The sequence below is a fragment of the Polistes dominula genome, unplaced genomic scaffold (assembly GCF_049000335.1).
Source record: "Polistes dominula isolate Pdom_NZ unplaced genomic scaffold, Pdom_raw_medaka contig_68, whole genome shotgun sequence".
NCBI lineage: Eukaryota > Metazoa > Arthropoda > Insecta > Hymenoptera > Vespidae > Polistes > Polistes dominula.
The window spans coordinates 1606460-1630792 of record NW_028301034.1 but is presented as its reverse complement, the minus strand read 5'-3'; the positions used below and the strand labels follow the sequence as shown (position 1 = coordinate 1630792).

The 24333-nt window shown below is 30.0% G+C and overlaps 1 protein-coding gene across 4 annotated transcripts in view; it reads right to left on the bottom strand.

Moving 5' to 3' along the window:
• Positions 1-24333, bottom strand: part of PH4alphaEFB (prolyl 4-hydroxylase subunit alpha-1) — a 282808-nt gene that overhangs the window by 6018 nt on the left and 252457 nt on the right. For all 4 annotated transcript variants that reach the window (XM_089174545.1, XM_089174547.1, XM_015333470.2 and 1 more), the window contains 2 exons: positions 2266-2588; positions 495-662 (listed from right to left, as the gene is read on the bottom strand). In XM_089174545.1, the coding sequence (XP_089030671.1) occupies positions 495-662; positions 2266-2588 (491 nt within the window). The remainder of the gene's footprint in view (positions 1-494; positions 663-2265; positions 2589-24333) is intronic.

Sequence of the window (24333 nt, the reverse complement as noted above, 5' to 3'; positions counted from 1 at the left end):
AAAGTTTTGCAATATGAACAGCGATCAATTGTGAACATCTAAAAGTCTGTTGAACTTTCAAATTGTACTTCGTTAGAACGAAGAGAATATTTTCGTTACGCGTTTAACGTTTTATTTATTCCAGTGCAAAGGGTCTTGTATGAGGGTTGAGTTGTTTTTGCGGTTCACTAGCACGGTAATTTTTCTTTCTCTCATGTGTGAATAGCAAATGATAAAAAAGAAAATAAACGTCCGAGTAATTGCTTTTTCAATTTTTTCTACTTATGAACAGTCTATTTTCTTCTTTTTTTTTTACTATTGTTATTTGCGTACTTATTTCAGTATTTTTTTTATACTAATTACAAATTGTTAATATTGTAATATTATCGCGTAATAAAAAAAACAAACAAGTTGTATTAACATTTGTAAAAATGTGATAAGATTTGTTTTTTTGTTTTTTTTTTCGAAAGACAATATCCATAATAAACAATTTATTAATTAGAACGTTGAAGTACCTTGCATATACGTCGAAAAAGCCAAATATTCGAGAATGTCGGGTTTCGAAGTAGAAGTTGCATTCTCTTCTTCTTGCAGATGGTCCATAGCTTCTTGCATCCATAGTACGGTGTGATAGTAATCTTTATTATGATAAGATTGCCGTCCCAGTTCGAAACAATCACTTGCTAAAAACAAAATAACGTTGCAAAATTAATCAATACTTAAAGTTTAACGAGTGTGCGTGTTACTAATTCTTCCGACAAATTAAATTCTAATTCTAAATTTAATTTAGAATTAATCCATTTTAAAAGTAAGGTTTTATTGTCGTGAAATAGGAAAAAAAAGATAAGAACTTTTCAAAAAAGAAGGGAAAAAAGGAAACAATATTTTATTTCATTATTTGTTAAAAGAATTATTTTTTGTTTTTCCTATAATTAAGATTTATGCAATATCAATTATTTATTATTATTTATTATTAATTTTGTCGAAGTTTTTTTTTCTGGTTGGGGGAAGCTTTTCCCTTTTTTTGGTTTTCTATTATCAAGGATAATATATTAAATGAATATTTATAAATAGTTCGAGATTTTATCAGTTAACTTTTCAACATAACATAAAATATTTAGGGAGTTTTAAAACAGATAAATTCCACGTTATTAATAATTAAACGAGGGCTTGGATTTTTTTTTTTAAGTGAAAAATTTGATATTACGAATATTACACATTCTGATCAGAGTTCTTCGAATTTCTTTTTTACATTGCTTGACCCACGTCTCGAGCTTGACGAGAGGTCAGTTACCTTGTCTACGAAACTATGTTCGCTAATTAACTTTTATCTTTTTTCCCTTCTACGAATGACACTTTCTTGTCTTTGATGTTCAACGTTTCAAAACTGTCTAAATTTATAAAGTTACGTTTAACTGACTCGTAATAAAAAAAGACAACAAAAATTTTAATAATTAAACATTCTTAAAAACTTAGTTTTATATTTTTAATAGCCAATGCAATGCAATGACCCATCTCATGTAAATATTTTAATCTTAATATTGTTCAAAATGATTTTAGTAAATTTATTACAAATATTAGCATTAAAACTAACAATTATTAGAACAAACATTTCAAAATACAATTAAAAATATTTTATTAAACGAATTTTTTTTTTCTGAATTCGACTTATGGATATTATTTAAAATGAAAAGATCATTTGTTATTACTTAAGCATTATAAAAGATCAGTCATGCTTTGAAATCTATGGCAATTGAAAACCCTTTAAACTCGTTTGCAAAAGGTAGTCATCGTTATAAGGCTAAATCAAAAGGTAAGTTGACTGGAAAGTAGTACAATGCCGATGAAGGAAACCACGTAAATTATTCATGGTAGGGTTCACTAAGTACTGTGTACTCGAAAGTCAGTGTACAAGGCTTTGCCTTTAACGTATCAGGAAGGCGTCGTATGTCCTCGTAAAAAATTTCGTCAAAGTACCTTTAGGATAATATTGCTAATAAATATGTTGAAACTTTCCAAAATAAATCTCTAAGTAGTAGTGAATATTTTTCTTTTTTTATCTAAACAATCATTAAGAGTTGTCTTATTGTTAAAATTACCATTAATATAAATATTTTTACCGATAAAAAATTTAAATTAATATTAAAAAGGATAATAAAGAAATATATTAAATTTATTAAAAAAAAAAAAAATAAACAGAATGAAAGGGAAGAAATGTTGAAGATAATAAAGAAAACGAATGATGATACGAGAAGTGAGAAGATCGAATTATGCAGTATAACTAACCACTTAAACCGGTACTGTATTGGACTCCATTGAGAACACCTCTGGCTACTTGAGCAGTCTCGAGTTTGTAGGTATCCTGCAATCTCATAAGAGCTACTGCAGCTCCATTGAGGTCCTCGTCCGTTGGGAACTTAAGGTCGCTTCTCGAATTCGTGATGTTTGCTACGAATGACTTGCCAACGTCTTCGGTTATGAGTTCTTCAACCCTTTTCCAGTCTGTGGTTAGTCTCTTGACCAACAGGTAAGCATTTATAGGATTGGACAAGTATTGTTGTATGTTTCTTGAAGCTTGTTCGTGTTCTCTCATATAATCCTCGACGTTCCTAAAAAAAAAAAAAAAAAAACACAATTTTGTCATTTATACTTACATATTTATAATTTAACAAGTTACTAATGTTATTAATAATTTATTTCATTGATTGGTGCTGGTTTATATGAATTATGATACGAAACGAGAAACAATATACTTAATCATACTAAATGATGTATATAAGATTATGAGATAACCAATTGACAACATAACTGAGAGGTTTAACTTGAAGGAAGTATTAAGTATTATTACGAAACAAATAATCTTATTAATTGAATAAACATAATTGTAATTAATCCTATTATTTATTCATGATATTAATATTCAAATATTAATATAAAAATAATTTAAAAACGAGCAAGAGGTAAAAGGGGATATTTTTTTTGTCAACAGGATGATAATACATTAACGTAAACGTTCGAGACGTTTTGAAAACGAATACGCTAGGTTTTTTAATCGTCTCTCGTAAGTGCACTTGCGGTGTATCGTGTATCGCCAACCTGACAACGAAAAAAAATAACAAATAAAGAAGAAGATAAAAAAGAACTCGCAAAAGATGAGGAAAAAAAAACAAGAAGGAAAAGAAAAAGAAAATAGTTATTCACCCCTCCTACCCTTACCATATGCCATAGTGACAAGGAATAATCGTAAAAGCCTATCACATTTCCTGTTCTCGCCTCGGTAAATTTGAGAAATTCACCATGCCACCATGCTCAAGAAGATTTTTAAACGCAGGAGAGAGCGACTTTACTGAAGTGATGTCGCAGAGACGCGTTTTAATTTAATCTCCCCCTCTTCAAGGGTAGAACGAGCCATATATATATATTCTTTCCTTCTTTTTTTTGGTCTCCTTTCCTCTTTTATCTTTCTTTCTTTCTTATTTTAGACTTCTTTTTGGTTCCTCTTTCACTATCAACCTATCCAACCACTACGTAATTCAACAGATGTTCCTCATGATTCAAACGAGTAATACGCTTTTCCTTTCTCATTTCCTTTCCCCCATTTCTTTCTCCTATCCTTCAATTCATTCTATCTTCCCTTTTTTTCTCCTTACATCCTGCTCTTTAACCTGTTAACTATGTTTGACTAGTATACGAGTTTCTCGAAGTGATAGCAAATTTTTTTTCCTTCTGTTTTTTTTTTTTCCTTTTTCTTGTTCTTTTTCCTTTATGACGAATTTATTCTTACGTCTTACGTAGATCTCCAATTGACGTATTTTTTTTCTTTTATTATTTCAATGGAATATTATATTGAAAGATATAGAAATATTTGTATATTTATAATATTTTTTTGTTGTAGACAAGGATGAAAGGACAAAATTTTTATTGATTAATATTGTTCATGGTTTGATTCGTTAAATATTTACAAAACAAATCAATCGTGTGTGTCCCTTGTCCTATGACGAGTACGTGAGTGTGTTTGTTTGTTTCAAATAGAAGTTGGTATTTGATTGATTTCGATAGAACTTTTTGGGAAAAGTAAGAGAATAAAAATATACTTTTTTAATAATTTTGTTTTACGAAGTATTAAAAAAATTAAAAACTTTACGCGAATATTACGAAGTTCGTGTTTCTTTTCATTATATTATAACAATATAAAATAATAAGATAGCGTATTAGAATTAAATGCAATTTTAAAGCAGAACGCATATTATATTTCTTTTAGGTTTAATGTTTGTTAAACAACATTGGACGTACATTTTGAAAATAAAACTTAGCAGTTTAAAAGATTCATCATGATGACGAGCGTTTCATATTGTTCCATTTTTGTTCTTACCTCTTTTTCTCTATTTCTTTCGTTTTTAATCTCTTTCTCTGGCACTCACACACTTTTACTGCACTTGCAATAATGCGTTGTATAATGCGTTTATAATGGCGTCGAAAAAACAAAAGGATTGAATGATCTTTAAATTTATTCCACCTCTTCCGTCCTTATTTTCTCTGTCTGTTTGTATATGAATATTTCTCTACCTTTCTTTATATATATATATATATAATGTGTATTTTAATAACTGGGCTGGGTGGGGACTATACTTCTGTTTCTATTTTAAAAATAGAAATAATGGTACAGTATAATTTTAAATAATTTAACAACTTTTAGTGTCAGTTATTTCAAAAATGCATCGTTGCAGTTGCACAGTTATAATAAATATATTATTATATTTATATATATGTATTTGTAGATGTTCAAGCAAATATCTCGCAACTGGTTGAAATTTTCCAAAAAGTTTGATAAGACAAATTTGTACGTGCTTTGAAGTAAATATAATTAAATTAAATAAATTAATTAAATTATTTTTTGTCACTCGTGACTTTTTCGAGTTATTTAAAGTCAATATAGTCTTTTTTTTTTCTTAGAAATGTATACTTATAATATATCTTTGTACATTTATACAGTTAAAGTGATTTTCAATAAAAATCATGTTATAGTAGTTATAGAAAATATATTTCAATATTTTTCTATAGAAATACAGTAGCGTATACTTCACTGTATAACCATATATATATATATATATATATATTGTATTCTATTATTTGTATTTTTTTATTACACGATATTTATCATCGTCAGAGGTGTTACCAAACAAGGCTGCAAACTTTCCTATTCGTCCTGTGGTTATACCAGCGGTAACGAGAAAATGAAGTTTTTATTTATTCATGGTATCGAAAGAGCGCGGTCTCAAAGCTCGACTCTGCTTGATGATGAAAAATTCAAAAAGATGGAAAAAGAAATTGATGGAGTGGATGATAGTGAACGGAGATCATGAAAATCCAATTTTTTTTTTTCTTTTTAATCGATTATTTGATTTAGAAGTTTGGATAAAATAATAGGTACGGTGTATTATAAGATTGTATATACTCTAATTATACGAAAGTGATAAGATTTATTAAAATAACGAAAGATATCTCTCGACTGTAATATTTGATTGAAAATTAAATTTCGGATATATATTTACACATATACGTATAACAAAATATACAAAAAAATATTTATATTAAATCGTACACTTCTGGGTATCTAGTTTTGTAAATATTTGTTGGAAGTGTACCGAGAACGATTTCGACGTTGGAAATATCGTCCAGAGGTATTCTCTCGATCGGTACGATCAAAGCATTCCGGAAGGATCGTTACTACCGTCGTAAAATTGGTACGGGAGGAGAGAGGAACGTTCGAGACCGCATCTCCGATTCTCTCATGTCGACGTAATTTCGCTCTCCTCCACTCGTAGGGATATTGCACGATGTCGAGGTAGTCCTCCTTCCTCGAGGATCGAAATAGGTGAGAGAGAAATGGTGGGGACAGGGAGTGAAGGGGGGAGAATAGAAATAGAGAATGAGTGGAAAGAGAAACAAGCAAAGAAATACATATATATATATATATGCATACAGTCGGTAACAAAAATATTCAAACACCTGATATAAATTTGATATTTAATGTTTTGTATTTCTACAACATTATCCTTTTCCCTTGAAATCGTTCTACATGTAAACATCATATTTGTTCTAATCGACAAAAATAATCGTAAGTCATTCACATCATTCATTATTTTTACAAATGTCAATTTAAACAAATGTAACTATCGTATTAATGTTCATTGCATTATTATAACCTTTTCACTTGGTGAAAGGGTTCGTTGTGATTTTCTACATGTAAAACTTTTCGCACGTTTTCCTAATGTACAGTGATAACCCCACGTTCCTCCTATAATATTGTGGCTGTTTTTTAAAACACTTGTGTCTGCGATCCTTTCTTATTATTTTTTTTATTTATTTTTTTTTTTAAGCATGTCACGTCTATCGCGAAAACTTCAAATTCGTAGATATCCATTTTGATGAATCAGATTTATACTGTCTTTATTTATTTATTTTTTTTTCTTTTAATATTTTATGATTTTCGTACAATATTCTTACTGATCGTTAAGAAACATGAAATTTCAAACTTTTGTATTTAGGAAAATGTGTTCTTATTTTTACATATCATTGACTTTTCCTCTATGTTATAAACATTATATTTGTAACAATACAATGTAGAAATAAAAAATGTACAATAAAATGTACAATGTAACATAACAAACATCGTAATAATAACTAATAATATTTCACAATACTCTAATATTTTTCTGCCCAACAAATTATCGACTTCTTCGATTTTCTTGCATTATGATAACAATTATTTATGATAAATATTTTTTGTATTGTTGTTATTTAAAAATTGTGAAATATTACATCATAATATATTTGATTAGTCATTAACATAATTTAAAATACAAAACATCATTATTAAATCTATATTGCTGTCCGAATATTTTCGTGACCGACTGTATGCGTATATGTATATGTATTACTAAAGAGAGAGAGAAAGAGATAGAGAGAGAGAGAAAGAGAGAGAGAAATAGATAGATAGATAGATAGGTAGATAGATAGATAAATAGAGAAAAAGAGAGAAAAAAAATCAGTGTGTACGTAAAGGAATATAAAAGATAGAAAGAAAGACAAAGACAGAACCAGTGTGTACGTAAAAGCATATAAGAGATAGAGAGAGAGAGAGAGATAGAGAGAGAGAGAGAGAGAGAGAGAGAGAGAGAGAGAGAGAGAGAGAGAGATAAAGATAAAGAAAGAGAGAATAATAAAAAAAGGAGGAGGAAAATGAAACGCGTAGCAAGGTTTTCCGACGATACTCGACATTTTTTTCTTTAACCACGTCTCTATCCTTTTATTTCTTCATCCCCTTCCCCTCCCTCTTCTCGTCTCTTCTTTCCCTCGCGCCATCGTGCACCTTTGTTCGTGCACCCCTTTCTCTTCTTCTTTCGTGAAAATATATTCGAGAGGAAAAGCCAGAGGGCAAGTGTCGAGGGATAAAAGGAATGAGAAAGGAGAAGGAGGAAAACTTTGCCATTTTCCGATGGCACCCTTTGTCGCGTACGTGGCGTGTCATCGAAACGCGTCCTTTCCCATCGCGAGCAGGAGGTGAGGTCTCTCTCCCTCTCTCTCTCTCTCTCTCTCACTCTCTCTCTCTCTCTCTCACTCTCTCACTCTCTCTCACTCTCTCTCACTCTCTCTGTGCATATGGTAAAAGCACAGAAATTGCAAGCTCGACGTTGCCAGCAAGTCCTTAATTTTTTAACGCACAGTCCGCTTATTTTTTTCCTTTTCTCTCTCTCTCTCTCTTTCTCTATTTTTTTTTTAATTTTTGTTTTGTTTCTCTTGACGAGGGCTTTGGAAATCGTGAAAGCGTGAGTAAACGGCACTCGTGGTGAAGATTTTCTTTCTGTTCTATTTAAATAAATGACATTTTTCAATATATTCCGTTTGATTTGAAATATTTCTGGGAATGTGTGATACCTTTGTAATATCTTTCTGTATATTTTAATCGAGATTTCGTATATACGTTTTATGCTGATCGATAATCCCATGTAAATATCGAAAGCTTGAGGAATGTCATTATGGGGATGCTATAATGGTTTTTAAAATGGTTTATTATATTACCATTGTCTACATAATTAATAACAAAACGTTATATATATATATATAAATCTCTCTGGTGAAGTATTGTGCTGTTATATGTTATACAGTAGTAGCAAATCAAAATGAAAAAATAAAAAACAATTCCAACATACGACAGAACTTCTCTTTATAAAATTCCGAAAGATAAATTCCGAAGGTCTGTATTTAATGTTCATAACCACGATTTTAACATTATGATCGTTTTCCTTCTATACAACCATAAGTTTATAGTCTAATAGTCTTCCTGGTTAATTGATATAATATACGACGACCAATTGCTGTCATTTGCACCTACCATTCAAGATCATTCGACGACTATAGTCGGGATTTACATCAACGGGGTTAAAAGCTTTAACACTTTGCTAGTGTTCTGGTTGTTCATCCTCTCAAAAAAAAAAAAATAAACAAAATAAAATAAAAACATTCATTCATCTTAAGGTCTGGAGAAAAAGAAAAAGAAAACGAAGAAAAGAAAAGAAAGGAAAAGAAAAGAAATAGATAAAATGATATCGTTCTTCCCTCGCGTCTGCAAACGTATCGTTTATCGAGGACGACTCATTCGTTGGGTTTAACACTGAAAATTTGAATATTCAGCGGGTCTTTCCGCATAGCGACGAGCAATAGGCAATATCTGCCTACGGAAGATAACGGCTTCGTCGAATCTTCTATAACCCCCTCGAAATCTCCTCTTTTGTCCTCCTCCGTAAAATGCGTTTACTTACACACCGCTTTTATACGTATCTACTTCGTATACATCTACATACACAGGATACACACACTTACACATACACACACAGAGTAAATAAGGGGCAGACTTAATATATATACACACGCACAATGTCGAAGGTTTCTCCCCGAAGGTACAGAGATAATTCGCGTAGATCGTTTCCGTGCTTTCGAAAAGCACCAGAGAAGGGTAACCTTTTCCCTCTGTCATTTCATTTTCTTTTCTTTTCTTTTCTTTTCTTTTCTTTTATATCTTTTTCCCCTCTTCCTCCCACATTTCCCTTTTTCCTATTCCTTTTCCATCCTTTTCTTTCACTCTGTCGTGTCGTAGGACGTTTATGTGCCAAAGAGTGCGAAACGTGGCTAGCATGCAAACTGTCAACCCCCACCCACTCTACCATCTCTCAACCCATCCCTTCCCACCAAATCGATGGTGGTGGTCCGCTAATTCGCGCACGTGATTCTCCCTCTTATTCTTCTTTTTTTTTTATCATCCCACCCTTCTTTTATTGTCCTTTCGCCCTTTCGTTTTTTCCCTTTTATGTGAAAAGAAAAAAAAAAGAAAAAAGACAAAAACGCAAAAAATATCCATGCACGCGTGCACCGTTTTCGTAATATCAGAAGGGGAGACGATATCACGAGATCAACCCCCCCCATCCCCCACTCCCACCCCCACCCCCACCCGCCGGAACAGTTAGATTTAATATCGAACGTGATTTTTCATTTGAAATACAAGTTAGAATTTCTTTTTTTACCTCTCTTATTCTCTACTCATCGATTATTGTCTATTCAAAGTAAGAGAATAGTATACTGATGGAAGATTATATAGGAAAAGTATATTTGATATCTTTTTGTTATTCTATTGACGTTTTAAACAAAAGGATTTGATTTTCAAAAGAAATATTTTTTTTATTACTTTTCATTTTAATCGAAATAAAGATATAGATGAGAAATGACAATTTTTTGGTTTCTTTATTTCGATGAAACTTTGTGGATCAATAGAATGTTTGAAAAAATATGTCAGATATGTGTGTGTGTGTGTTTTTTTTTTCATATCTATAAATTATTCAATTTAATTTATTATAAGGTTTTGGTTTTTTGTTTTGTTACTATTAAACGAAAATAGAACAAACATTTAAAAGTCATTTTATTTCGTATTTTCAATACGATAATATAAAATTGGTGCGAATTTTAAATTACAAAAAAAAACTTTTTGATAATTTTTATGATTATTATAATTAATATTAGGATTAATATAATGAATATACCTATCATAAATTAGACAACAGAGATGATATTGACGATAATGCATTGATAATTAATACAAGTTTTTAAAATGACAAAATTACTTCGACAGAAAACAATGTAAAGAAACAAGAAGAAAAAATATAAAATAAAACAAAAATTATTTTCTAAGTAAACCTGTAACTAAACTCTAACCACAACACACACATATGTAAGTATATTTCTTTGAACGATGTTTTTTTTTTCTGAATAAGTATCAAGTAGCTGCACTTGTTTTGCTACACGATGAACAACTTTACGTTTACGAGTAGAATCTAGAAAGGAAATTTTCCAACAGACCTAGTCAATTCTGAAACCACGTCGTTGTTATTATTATTATTATTATTATTATTATTATTATTATTATTATTATTATTATTATTATTATTATTATACTTATTATTGTATTTCAGTCTGGAGTACATTCCCCATGGAAAATGTGAGAGAAAAAGAGAAAGAGGGAACAAAAAGTGAAGAACTATAGTTCTCTATCTCTTGTCTCTCTTTCTCTCAGTTTCAATCAATGGATCTATCTATAAACGCAGGAGAATTCATTCGACCAGTATGGCCATTTTAAATGCGACCGGAAGGATTTCTTCCAATATTCTTTCATTTGTTCTTTATCTTTCGATTCCCTAGAGAAATGAATACGAACTGAGGTTTTGTTTATAAATATTGTATGTCTGTCCTACCTTACTACACGTCTATATACGAACGTTCAATACGATCCACCCTGATACCGTATAAAGATTATTTTATTATTTAATCGTATGACTCTATAAAGTGATTTTTTTTTTAAATATAATAAATCTTCATCTTCTCTATATATTTATATTTAAAATCGGATATATTTTATTATTTAAATATGAATAAATGTAAAAATAAAATTCTGTTCTACCTGTCAAAATAAAAGTAGTCATAATAAAAAGTTTCATTCGCAAATCTTTACCCATCATAAATCGAAAACCGATGCGGTAAAACAGTGAGCAATATATTTTATAAATCCTTTTATATATCATATGTATGTAATATATATATATAATAATGCATGTGGATACCTATAAATATATAGATAGATATTGTAAGCGTTTGTCCGAGAAACACATGCAGGAAAAAGACCGAAGTGGATATAAGGATAATAAAACAAAACAAAAAAAAAGAAAAAAAAAGAAAAAAAAGGCGGTGATTCTTTCAGGGAGGGTTGATAGAAGAAAGAGAAAGAGAGATATTGCCGAACGGAAAATGACAATTTCATTTCTAAACCACAATGCATTACGTTTGACTCTGTGATTTTCCATTCTTTCTCTTTTTGTCCAATCAAATGGGGTGTCTCTATGCGTTTCCTTTCGCTTCTTGTTTTATCCGGTCGTTCAACTCTTGCTATCGAAGAAACGAGGAAGATGAGGAAGGGGTGCGTGCTTGGTGGTGGTAGTGGTAGTTGCTGGTGGGTTAGATAGAGCGATTCGCATGATCGCAACTGAGATCGAAATAACGAGGGAACCTCTCCTCCTCCACCCCTGCTCATGCAAATGCCAAGAACCGACGATTTCTTTCTTTCTTTCTTTTTCTTTTTCTTTTATGACGATCGAGAGAAATCCTCGAGAGGTCCCCCTCCCCTATTCTTCTCCTTACGAGCCGATTTTTGTCGAGGGATGCGCTCAATTGTTCTTGCCCGACATTTAATCTCAGCAAGCTGCTGCCAAGCCACCATGAGAATTCACTAATCCACCCTCATCGAGGATTACTTTTACTTTTGAACAGGATTTTCGGCTGTCCGATTGTAAACAAATCATTATCGCTGTTTATTAATTAAATTAATATTTTGTTTTTTTTGTGTTTGACGAGTATATAATATATTATATATAACCTGTTAAAACCAATCCTTTGCGAACAAACTACCCGTATATATATTTAACGGGAATTATCAATGCAACAGATTTAATTCATATAATATAAATTCCTGTGTTTTAAAGTTAAATTAATATATTTTCAAATGATATAATTAATTTAATAAATATTTTCATGAATAATTTAATTTATTACATCGATACACGGTACATACGAATACACGAGACAAAAGTAATCAGATTATTTTGGTTGTTTCGTTCGCAAAAAAGTGTTTAATTACGGTTAGATAATATAAGGTTGAGAATTTTTCTTTAAAAATGTCTGATCATACAAGGGATTTCTTTTTTGTACTACTTAACTACTAAGATTGGTTGAAAAGTTTCGAGGTTATTCCTTTACTTTTTTTTTTTTTTTTAAATGTTTCGAGATTACGTTGAAAAATAGTAAAAATGAGTTTGACCAGAAAAAAAATTATTTCTGTTAGGATTGAAAGTTTTCAACTCGTTTCAACTAATTGTAAGTCGAATATATGTATTTTTTTGTTAATGAAAAAAAAAAAATAACAAAATTATACCGAGTAAATAAAAAAAAAAAAACAATTAAAATATAGTTTGGAAAATGTTGGTAATTTGATTATTTTTGTTGCCTTATCTAGTAACATTCGTTACTGGACGTACCACATATACAATTATAAAAATGTTACACTATTGCAATATATATAAAAAATAATTTTTACAAAAATAATTAATATAACATGTAATTTGTTTTTCGATTCTTATCAACATCCAATTAAATAAAGAAGATAAAATTTTTTCAAAACGTATAATTCAATAAAAAATAAATCAATTCTCTTAAATCAATCCTTCTTCTCACTAATCTCGTGAATTTCTCATTCGCGTAAATAAGAAAAACAAAAAAAACTCATTAAAGATCTCGTTAAATGAAACTCAACTTGTTCTTCTTCGAAAGAGGAAAGTTAAAAAGAAAGAAAAAAAAAAGAAAAAAAGTAGAAATGAAGGATCCCATACACGTTATCAGGAACGTTCAATTGTAAGTTCGTAATCATTCGATTTCTAACGTACGAGAAAGACAGTATTAAATTGTTATTCGATTAGGGAACCTAGTAATCCAAGTTAACTACATTATATCCGATCAGCTATCGCGTTTGTGTCGAATTAAAGTTAATATCGACCGAAAACTGATGGTAGTGTTGGGAGGGGAGGGAGAGGAGAGAGGTTTAAACGATACACCGTGGTGATAATTAATCGTCTCAATTAATTCAACGGCAGCGAAGATAAGAGAAGTGAGATAAGCGTTTGCTTAACATCGAATTGCATTGTTAAGCACACTTCTTATACACATATATCTTTTTCTCTCTTTCTCTCTCTCTCTCTCTCTCTCTCTCTAACATTGTGAACTAATTGTAGTAATACGGAAAGATTTAAGGACAGGTAAAACGATCGCATGGAAAAAGGAGAAAATAGAAGAATAAAAAGACAAATAGTCTGAAATTTAGTAAAGGAAAAAAATGAGGTAGAAAAGAAAGATGAAAATAGATTTAAAAAAAAAGAGAGAGTGTGTGAGGGTAAATATATATATATATATATATATATATATATTTTGTGAGCGAAAGAAAAAGGAAATAGGTAGTACCAGTTATATATAAGTCAAATGAGAAAAAACAATCGACTAAGAGAACGGAAGATTAATCACTGTCAAGCACAGTTAAAATAATATAAAATAAGAATATATATAGTAATAAATATAAGTATACCTAAAGGTATTAGAACGTCCCTAAGGTTTCGCATTTTTTATTATTTTTGAGTAAGATTTAAATGCACAATATATATATATATATATATATATATATATATATATATATATATATATGTTATGATCAATATATAGAAACTGAATCCTGTGAAATTTTTTAAATAACTTTAACGTTAACACAACCGACGAATTGACGTAAGAAATTGGTTGAGACGATTTTATATCATAAAAAAAAGAAAATTAAAAAAAGAAAGAAATAGAAATAAAAAAGAAGAACGAATTAAGGGTAAAAAGAGAAATAGGAATGAAGTGTAGAAAAAGAAAAGGACAAACAAGAGGTTTAGTGTAGGTTACGTTTCTAATTAAGATAATACTTTAGCTAGTTTCCTTTTGTAGGATAGGAAGAGGCATAGAGGATGTAGGTCCGGGCGCGAAAGTCTGTTAAAACCACAGAATCCTCCCCCTTGATGGCGGTCGTGTCCTTATACTAGCCCGTAAAACGTCTCCACGGAGTTGTCCTGTGGCTCGTTCGCCCTGATGGAAGCAATTAAAATAATGGAGATTCCGTTACTAGCTTCACCTCCTCTTCTTCTCTTCCTCCTATTTCTCCTTCTCCTCTTCCTCTTCCTCTTCTTCTTCTTCTTCTTCTTCTTCTTCTTCTTCTTCTTCTTCTTCTTCTTCTTCTTCTTCTTCGTCTTCTTCATCTTCCTTCTCTTTGGTCGTAATGGTGCCGCAAGCAGAAGCGAGACTACTATCGTTTGAACGAAAGTGCCTGACTGCATTTTGCCAGTCCTAACCACAACCCTATCCGATTTCATTAATCGGAATTTCGTTTCTAATACTGGGAACTAAACTACTGGTGTACGAGTCAAGGTAAATAGAAGTTTTCTATGTTTGCACTAGTTAATTCGAAGGAACATTTCGTTAACGCGATTATTTCACATCCCTCTTTAAACCTTATGGTAAGTGGTATGACTTATAATTTATCGGTTGAATATTTATTTTTTCTTTTTCTTTTTAATCATTTGGCATACAACGATGTTCGAGAAATAACATTAATTTTTCTCATACTACGAAAAAATTATTTCTTATTATTTAACGATGTAAATATCATTTCATTTCCAAGCAAATACAATTGCCTATAAATAGTATTTTTTTTTTTTATACTTTTTGAAAGATAAATAGAATTCCGTTTGATTTTTATACTACAGGAAAGTAAATGAAAATACTTTTTTAATTACTTTTTCAAATACTTTTTCAAATACTTTTTCAAATAATGAGTATAACAGGATCGTTGAATAGACGAGAGTCAATCAACCGCGAAAATGAGAATCGATTATAATCAAGCGTTGTAGTTTCAATAAAAAATTTGATAGTTAACTGTTATTCCACAACTATCTCCTCGGCTGGGTATACGAACCATTGAAATTTCTATTTAAAAAAAATAACTTTTACGAAAGAATTTTCTCCTTTTCCGCAAAATTTTATCTTAATTTATCTTTAATCTTTGATTTAATTAGGCACATATATATATATATATATATATATATATATATATATATATAAAGCTAAGTTCTTTTCTTACCTACTTTGAAATGTATTCATTAACGGTAAGTAAATCGTGGATTAGGATCGATTTCATCTACTCAAGAAAAAACTTGGATAATTATTAAGAACTTCTGTAATGGATCAATTAAATATTTAAAATGAAACTTATCTATTCATGGAAGATACTAGCTAATAACTTGAAGCTGAATCTCGTTTTTTTATACCGTAGTATAAATTTAATGGAATTATTGGTGTAGCGTTAAATCAAGATTTAATGAAATATACCTATCCAAAACTAATGGTACGTAATAATTTATCGAATCTAAGAGCTTCTGTGGATAATTAAACGGATTAAATGCGCTAATCTTCTTAACCCTTCTATAATCCTGTCTGACTTGGAAATCACATACTAATACATCAAGATATTTTTCTTTTCATTTCATTTTTATTTCTATTTAAACGTACACTTTTTCTTTTCTTTTTTAAATCTTTATCTACTAAAAAATTAAAAATTCTTTATATAATTAGTTAATATCTAAAATTTAAAATATCTTTAAAAATTATTATTTTTTGTTATTTATAAATTATTATTTATTATTATTTATAAATTAATATTAGTTGATATTCCAAGATATATATATTTGTTTTTTATTTGGTAATTGTATGAACATTAAACTGTATGAACTAACAGTTCATTGTGAGAAAATAAACGTCTATTATTACATTTTTCTTCTATTTTTTAAATAATCATAATTTTTTTTCTTATATCAATACAAATGTAATATCGTAAAACGTTATTATAAATCTTTCAATAACAAAAATTTAAGTAGTTAAAACAAAAACACAGAATAAAGGCAACAGTTATCGATATCAATGCAAAAAGACCGATTAAAGTGTATCAATCGATTTTTAAATAAAAATTTGGAACGAAAAAACCTAACCAAAGGTTATCCGGGCTAGATATTATTCAAGATATTACTTTTCCCCCGAAATGTTATACAAACGAATATATAAAAGGTTGAATGTGTGTAGGTTCGTTCTATCGTCGTTTATCGTTCTGTCGAAAGGTAACTGAAGTGTTTTTACATTGAATGTAAAGAGGTATCAGTATTGTCGCAAAAAATGACGATAATCGATAAAAGCTTGGAAAAAAAGAGGGGAACACAAAAAAGATAACACAAATAAATAGCGACGAGAGAGAGAAAGAGAGAGAAAGAGAGAAAAAGAAAAAGAATGAGAGAGTGAGTGAGATAGAAAAGATAGAAAGATAGACATAAAATGATAAGAAAAAGTGAGAGGGAAATACATACAGGAACAGACAAACAAAAAAGAGAATGAAAACAAACAGAGAAATAGAAAGAGTGAGAAGGGGGATTGAAAGAGTAGGGGTTGAAAGATAAGAACAGGCGCGAAGGCGGCCATTGTAGACATAGAAAATAGAATGGGGGTACCCTTTCGTTATCCTCTTGGTATCCTCTCACACGAAGATCATATCACGATTCGAATCGGCCTCCAATCGTAATTGGACACGGTTTCCAGATATCGTTCGGATGCTGAATCGGTCCAACCATGTCGCCTGGTGTTCACCAAAGCCCCGATTTCGAGGGACGAATAAATTGTCTACCCTTCTCATCCCGTTCCCTTTCTACTACCCCTTTCAGTTCCCGTATCTCTTCGTCAGATTAACTTTTTATCGATAATGACCGTAACTTGGTATTAACGTGTCGTTTGGGTCAAAGCTAATGAGGAATTTATTTCCAAAATTTTGATTATAAAGTACTTTGATAAGTTTTTTTTATATTCAATAGATTTTTTTTTTCACTGCGAATAATTATTCGCGAATAATAATTAATGGCGATGGATATCTTTTGAAAAAGTGTTTGTAATTTTTTGTTTTGTTATAACTTTCATATAGTTATATATAGCTATAATATAACGATTATATGAAATATAAATATATATATATATAAGATGGTGTAAAAGTTTGAAAATTATTTGAATATTAAATTATTCCTTCTCGAGATTCTTTTGGTTTATAGATAAACAAGCTAAATTTATAGTTTTATAATATGAAATAAAAATTATTATTGAAAAGCTAAAAAAAGGAACAATCGATTTTAAAAATCGTTGATTAACTTTTATCTTACGTACATATGAATTTTTCGAATTTGAAATGTATAGAATACAGTTTATTTTCAATTAATTTATATATATATATATATGTAGGAGAGTTTTAAGTGTAGCAGAGATGGACAAAAGCTGGTATTCAGTCCTTTCTGTAGATCTCATTTTATTTGAAAAAGAGAAATCTATCCAGATTAAAAGAAAAGATTAGGTGGGCCATAAAACCATAAACGAACCTTGAGGGTTATTAGGATATTGGTGTAATAAAAAACCATGTGTGCAGTGTAGGGACACTTTGAAGAATTTCCGATATGCGATGCCATAAAAATGTGTAACATTCCGATGTGCTAGATTAAGTTTCTGTATGCATAGTTCCCACTACCGAAAACCATAGGCTGTACCTGTCGGTGGACTATGGGGTGGATCCTTATGCTATTGGTCAGTTAGATTTGTAAGCTTCTTCCCTCTCAAAAAGGGGTGTAGGTGATTTCTGATATAAAAGACATGGAAAGGAATAAGAAGGCAGAGTCTCGGTGGTAGAAGCAGAGCAGTCTCAGTCGTAAAAGTAGCACAGTAGCAATCGTAGCCTTAGTTAGATATCAGTTGTAACAGTCGCAGTCGTATCAGTTGTATCAGTTGTAACAGTCATAAGAATTCAGTCGCTCATCTAAGTTGTAACCGTAAGATTGTGAAATTAATATTGTACCTTTTCTAATACCTGTTTTAAATAAATCTTATAGTAGGATTAAACTGGGTGTATGTTCACCTCGCACCTCTCACCCTAAATAAATTAAAATCCCTACATATATATGTATATAATCATATTTTATATCTTTTACATTTGTCGTTATTGTATTTCAAATATAAACGAATCATTTGAAACAAAACAAAAATACATATATACATATATATATATTATTTTGAATTTGTCATTGAAAATATGCCGATAATAATGTTACATTTTTATTGAATTTTTACGAGAACGTATTTGTGTAAAACAAACATTCAATACGAATATATTTGTTAATATGAATTTTTACGCATGTTATCATCGCTGAGTAAGAGTTTTATAAAATTTCAGTCAACGAACCACCACCATTCTGATCTGTCCCTCTTCTCTTTCTTTCACCCTCTCTCTTTTTTACAATGACTATATATATATATATATACATAGTGAGAAGATAAGCTCGGAACAACGTCAGGGGCACATATTTACCCATATGTAGTGCAACGTATGGAGTATTGCCGAGGCAAATCCTTTGTAGTCGAGAACAAAGGGAAAGGTTATTGAAACAAAGCTTGGGAGTTTTGATAATTTCGATGGTACTATAATGAATCTTCAAAAACTTACGTATTCAATACACCTACGAGGAATGCTGCGATAATGATAAATACTACTGGACCTATTCATGCGTGTTGAATATATATATATATATATATATATATATATATATATATATATATATATATATATCTGTATATATTTGTATGTGTGTATGTGTTTATATGAGTTAGTGAGTAGAAACGACGTAATCCTATCGCGACGAGCTCGTCAGCTGACGCAGCTGCAAGTGTCGGTCGAACATTGTTATTTCGAGGGAAAGTCAAGCACACCTGTTTCTATCTCGTTTACATTGATAATTTATACAACTGTAAGTCCTTTCAAGTTTAACAATCGTCGATAACCGATATTAGTATTGATCGATTATTATGCATAACAGATTTACATTTCTTTTTCTATCTCTGTTTTTCTCTCTTTTTTTATTTTTCTCTTTTTCTTTTGTACTTTATATATCCTCCTTTCTTACAAGAAAGCTTAAAAGTAAAGTATATATGTATATTTATGTAGTAGTGAGAATAAGATAAAAGAAAAGTAGGTTAAAGATAGAAACTTCTTTCAAAATGGGGAAATTTATTTGGTTAACCACTTGGACGAATTTATTACTAACTTGCTTAAACTTTTCAAGAATCGAACTATAGAGCGAAGGGAAAAATCATTTTTATATTGTTATAGATTCTTGAAGTATTCGAGTTTTCAGAGTATACATATATATACATATCGATGTATCGAGAGAGATTTTCGATACTTTGTAAAGTAAATAAAGAACATATCCTATCGAGAATATTTGGAAATTATTATACGTATATATTCATAATTTTTGTATAGTTTAAATAATATCTCAGATTATTAGTTGTTATATTGCAAACGATCGATGAATAGATTAATTTTCGTCGCGAGAAAAAATATTTTTAGTTTTTAGGAAAAAAAAAAAATAAAAGAAAAAAATAAAATGTAGGAAGGCAGGGGTTGCTTATTTTACGTAACATTTTTGATCCCCTGATCGATTCTACCGTTTCATGTTTTTTCTCTTTAACGTAGAGCCGACGTAAATGGAATACTCTGATCGAAGGACTGAATCTAAAGCAACACGCGATATGGTAGTCCGTTGGAAAGCTTCCACCCATCATTGCTGGTAACCGCGATCTACCACCCTATCACAAATACACATACGCACACCCACGAGTGTGTACGCGTAAGCATACGAGCACATAACCCTTTCAAGTTTCTACTCTTCGCTTCTCGACTATTTCAATCCCTTGTAGGATAATGGCGATCGTCATTTAGCTACTTCCGATGGCTCAACGGGCAGTCATTTGCAGTTTCTATAATAAATTCTCGGATATTTATGTAAGTATTTGCTACGTTGAAATGGCTTTTCATGTTCTACTCGTTCTTAGTAGTTCAATTTCGTTAGATATCAAATTTACGATTTTTGGATTCGAAAAATAATAAAAAAAATAAAAAGATTGGATGTTGTGTTAGGAATATACGATCTAATACGAATTTTGTCAACGATATAGGATGTAAAAATTAAGATAACCAATGTTTGACAAAGTTTTATTCGCGTATATAACTTTGAAAAGAAATAAAATAATATAACTAATTATTACTCTTAAACGAAGGAAAATTTGTTGAATTTCATATTTGTAAAAAAATACTCTCTTCGTTTAAAAATTACGAATAAAATAATTACATAAAATAGATATAATTATATATATTATTTAAATATTCTTTACCGTAAACAAATATTTTCGATCTATAATTTTTGTTTCAAATTATTTGTAATTTGTTTTAAGTCAAGAATGATTTATAATAACTGATCTTAGAAATGTACGAAATTATATATTTATTATATAAATTATAAAGAAGGAAAAAGATATACTAGAATTATTAATAACATTGTCTTACTCAGCTTCTACGAAATAAGTTATTTTTTGTTATCAGTAAGCATTAATAACAGAATGCAATGTTTTTTTCGAAACATATAATACCTGTGAGAGAGTATTAGAGGTACTGAACAACGATGTGATATAAAACATGGTTTCAATTTCAACAATACACGCATCTATACTCAACACACACACAAAATATATTGAGCTATATCGAAGAGAAGATCAGCGCACAAAGATGCAATGAAACACGTGTGAGCCTTCGGAAAACAGGCCATGATAACCTGGCGGATGCACGTATCGTTAATTAAAATCTGTTGCACATCTCTACGAATGGATGCGACGAAGTACGAAGAACTATTTGATTTAAAAGAAAAACAACAAGACGTAGAAAAAGGTATATAGAATTGTGTTAACGAGAGAATTCGTTATTGCGAAGAAATGAAATTTAAAAAAAAAAAAAGAAAAAAAAATATGAGATAGAAAGAGAATTGACGTTTAACATTCTACTGTGATATATATCTTTCTCTCACTCTTTCTCTCACACTCCCTCTCTCTTACACTCTATTTAAACGTATATAGATATATGTATATAGATGCAAATGCGAATGCACATGCAAATCACGTGAACGAACACGTATGCATATACATACATATGTATGTATATACATAAATGTATAAACGCATATTGATATAAGTGTTATACACGTGTATGCTTACGTATATAATATATTATACACATGTATATATGTATTTACATATATACTTGTGAACGAACAACGGTCAGTTTTTAATTGAATCTCTACACGTCGTCAATTTTTTTTTGTTCAACTTATGACTCGATATTAATATCCCATAGAACTAACGATCAGAATGTCGACGAGTTAACTCGACTTAGTTAAATAGACTATTCGTGAATTACTTTGAACGTTTCTTCATTTTGATTAGCTTTTTCCTTCTATTATTAGTAATATTTTACATTTATAAAATATAGACTATTTCTTTTTTAAATTAATTAATGATAGCATTATTATATAATAATAATAATTTTATAATAATAATAATAATAATAATAATAATAATAATAATAATAATAATAATAATATATACAAATAATAAATTCTTTTTGCTACAAATAATTTGAAATAATTTTGTTTTAATGCGAACTAGTTGATTCAAAATTGTCGAATTATTCGTTAAAAGATAATTATTCCTGATTAAAAACACTTTTCTCATATTTATTGAGGGATTTTAATCGATTGATTCAAATGCATGAATTTTGTTTTGAAAAAATTGTATGATTAAACGTCATATAAAATAAATCTATAGTACTAAATGATAGGAGATGGTTGCGTGGGTGGAGGCGGAGGGGTGGCGTTTGTAGTGTGTGTGCACGTGCGTGTTTGTGTGTTAAAAAAAATTAGGGGGAAACGTCCATTTGAAAACGTTTTTTCTCTCAAATAGCAATTTTCTTTTTTCGTTCACAACAGATTGCAACGTTATTAATTTTTATAATATGTTTACGTCGTTTGCCGTGTAAATATACTATCAATGCACACAAACGCCTCTCGTTCGTAAGTGTTTTACAGAGAAATTAAATTAAAAAGAAAAAGGGGTTGAGGAGGTACATTTTTTCCCCTCTTAAAAAATGTGGGGGGGGTGCGTGCGTGAATGTGTGGGGGAGAAGAAAAAAAAAATTAGTATTTGTTAACATATTTGTTGACAATTCGTAAGTATAAAAATAATGTTCTTTCTCGTAAAAGTTCGCGTACACAATGTACGTACCACAGCTTTCGGAATTTCGATGTTTGTACGTTTTTCAGGAAATTCAGTCGTACGTATGTATGTGTATGCGTGTACGTATGTACGATTTCGAAATTGTTTGTGCGTTTAAACGTGCCTATTGACTTAACAAACCAATGCGAGTAAATATATGTGTGCAAACTCTCCAACTAGCGATTTAAGGCACGTACATACGTATGCTGAGTACATTACATCAACGCAAGGCTCAATCGGTCGAGAAAACCTTTAATTACGACAAACGAATGAATCATTTCTGACAAGTTTACTTTTCTTTTTAACATAAATCACTTTAACATAAATATAGATAATTTAATAACATAAACTTTGGTGTGAAAATAAACATTTCATGCATATATGTAAATATATATATATATTATTTTGTTTTCAATAACCATATTGATAATAAATTGTTTTAATTTCGAATGCATAATGACGGTATGGTAATAATGACAGTATCTTAACATGTCAAAAATAAATCGTGAAAATTAATTTTATGATATATATTTTGTGTATTTCTGTTAATTATATTATTAATAATATAAATTATAAAATATTCATTTTTTGTTTTATTTTCTAACTTTGGCTACTGTTATTAAATTAAAAGATATATACATATATAAAATAATAATAAATATATTAAAAAATAAAATAAAATTCGAATAAATTTGATTCGTTATTATTAAATATTTTTAATTAGTTTTTAAATGAATATAATGAAATTAATCGAAAGTACGTCTTATAGAGGTACATGTATGCCTACCTTTGAACACATATACACATTATACTATTTATGAAATATTAATGACATGTAACTAGCGGAATTTTGAAAGCAGAATACGATATTTAACTATCTTATTTGTACGATGTAACTTTGACGTCAAAGGATATTTACTCTTCTTAACGAATTATAAATTACGTTGATGAGTTCGAGGATTGAATGAATAGAATTCGTGCAGTCGATAAGTCGATACGAAGACGCCGCCATTTTTTCGGCAGATGGCGTTAGCATTATCGGAAATATTCTTTTGTTTTTTATTTTTTGGAAAAGTTAGAAAATTTTGATTTTTTTTAAATTACTCATTTTTTGCATGAAACATAAGTTATTTTATTTACGATTGGAGTTTGAAAATTTTAACAGTTTCGTATTTAAAATTTTATCGTTCAATGACAAGAAAATAAAAAACACTAAAGATTATCGAAATTTTTCTTCTTTTTCAGATATTAGTTAAAAAAAAAAAAAAGAAAAAACCAAAATATATACGAACTATACTAGTGATTCTAACCGAGATAAGAATAGAAAATAAAAGAACAAAAGAATGGTATGAAAAAAGGGGGATGACAAATTTTCACGTGTGTAAATTTAATTCGGCGTTCGGTAGAGAACGAACAAGCGGCTTTTAAAATGAAGTGTACGAATGGACGAGTAACACGTATCTGTCCGATCGGACGAATTTGTCACTACGGTTTTTAGCTTGTCGATCAGTGCTATTTTTTTTTTCCTTTATTTCTGTTTTTTTTTTTGTATTTTTTGTTATTTCGAATCAAAATGATCCCGCGAGCGAGCGAGCGAGCGAGCGAGCGACACGAAGCGTTTAAAATGAAACGAAATGAAACGAATCGAAAAAGGGGGTGCACGCGAAGCAAGATAGGAAGCAAAAAAAAAAAGAAAAATAAAATAAAAAAATAAAATAATAAAAAAGAAACGAACGTGTGACAGACGTTTGACAAGCCGTAGAACGACGTAACGAATGATTTCGTTTTCTCTTTTCCTATCTAGCACGAACGAAGGAAAATAGAGAATGAGAACAAAAAAAAAAGGGACAATACAGAGTTAGGGGGAAAAATTCGAGCGACAAATTTAATCAGCACGCCTATGGTACTAGAGAGAACGAACAAGCCTATAAACTTAATGGCAAT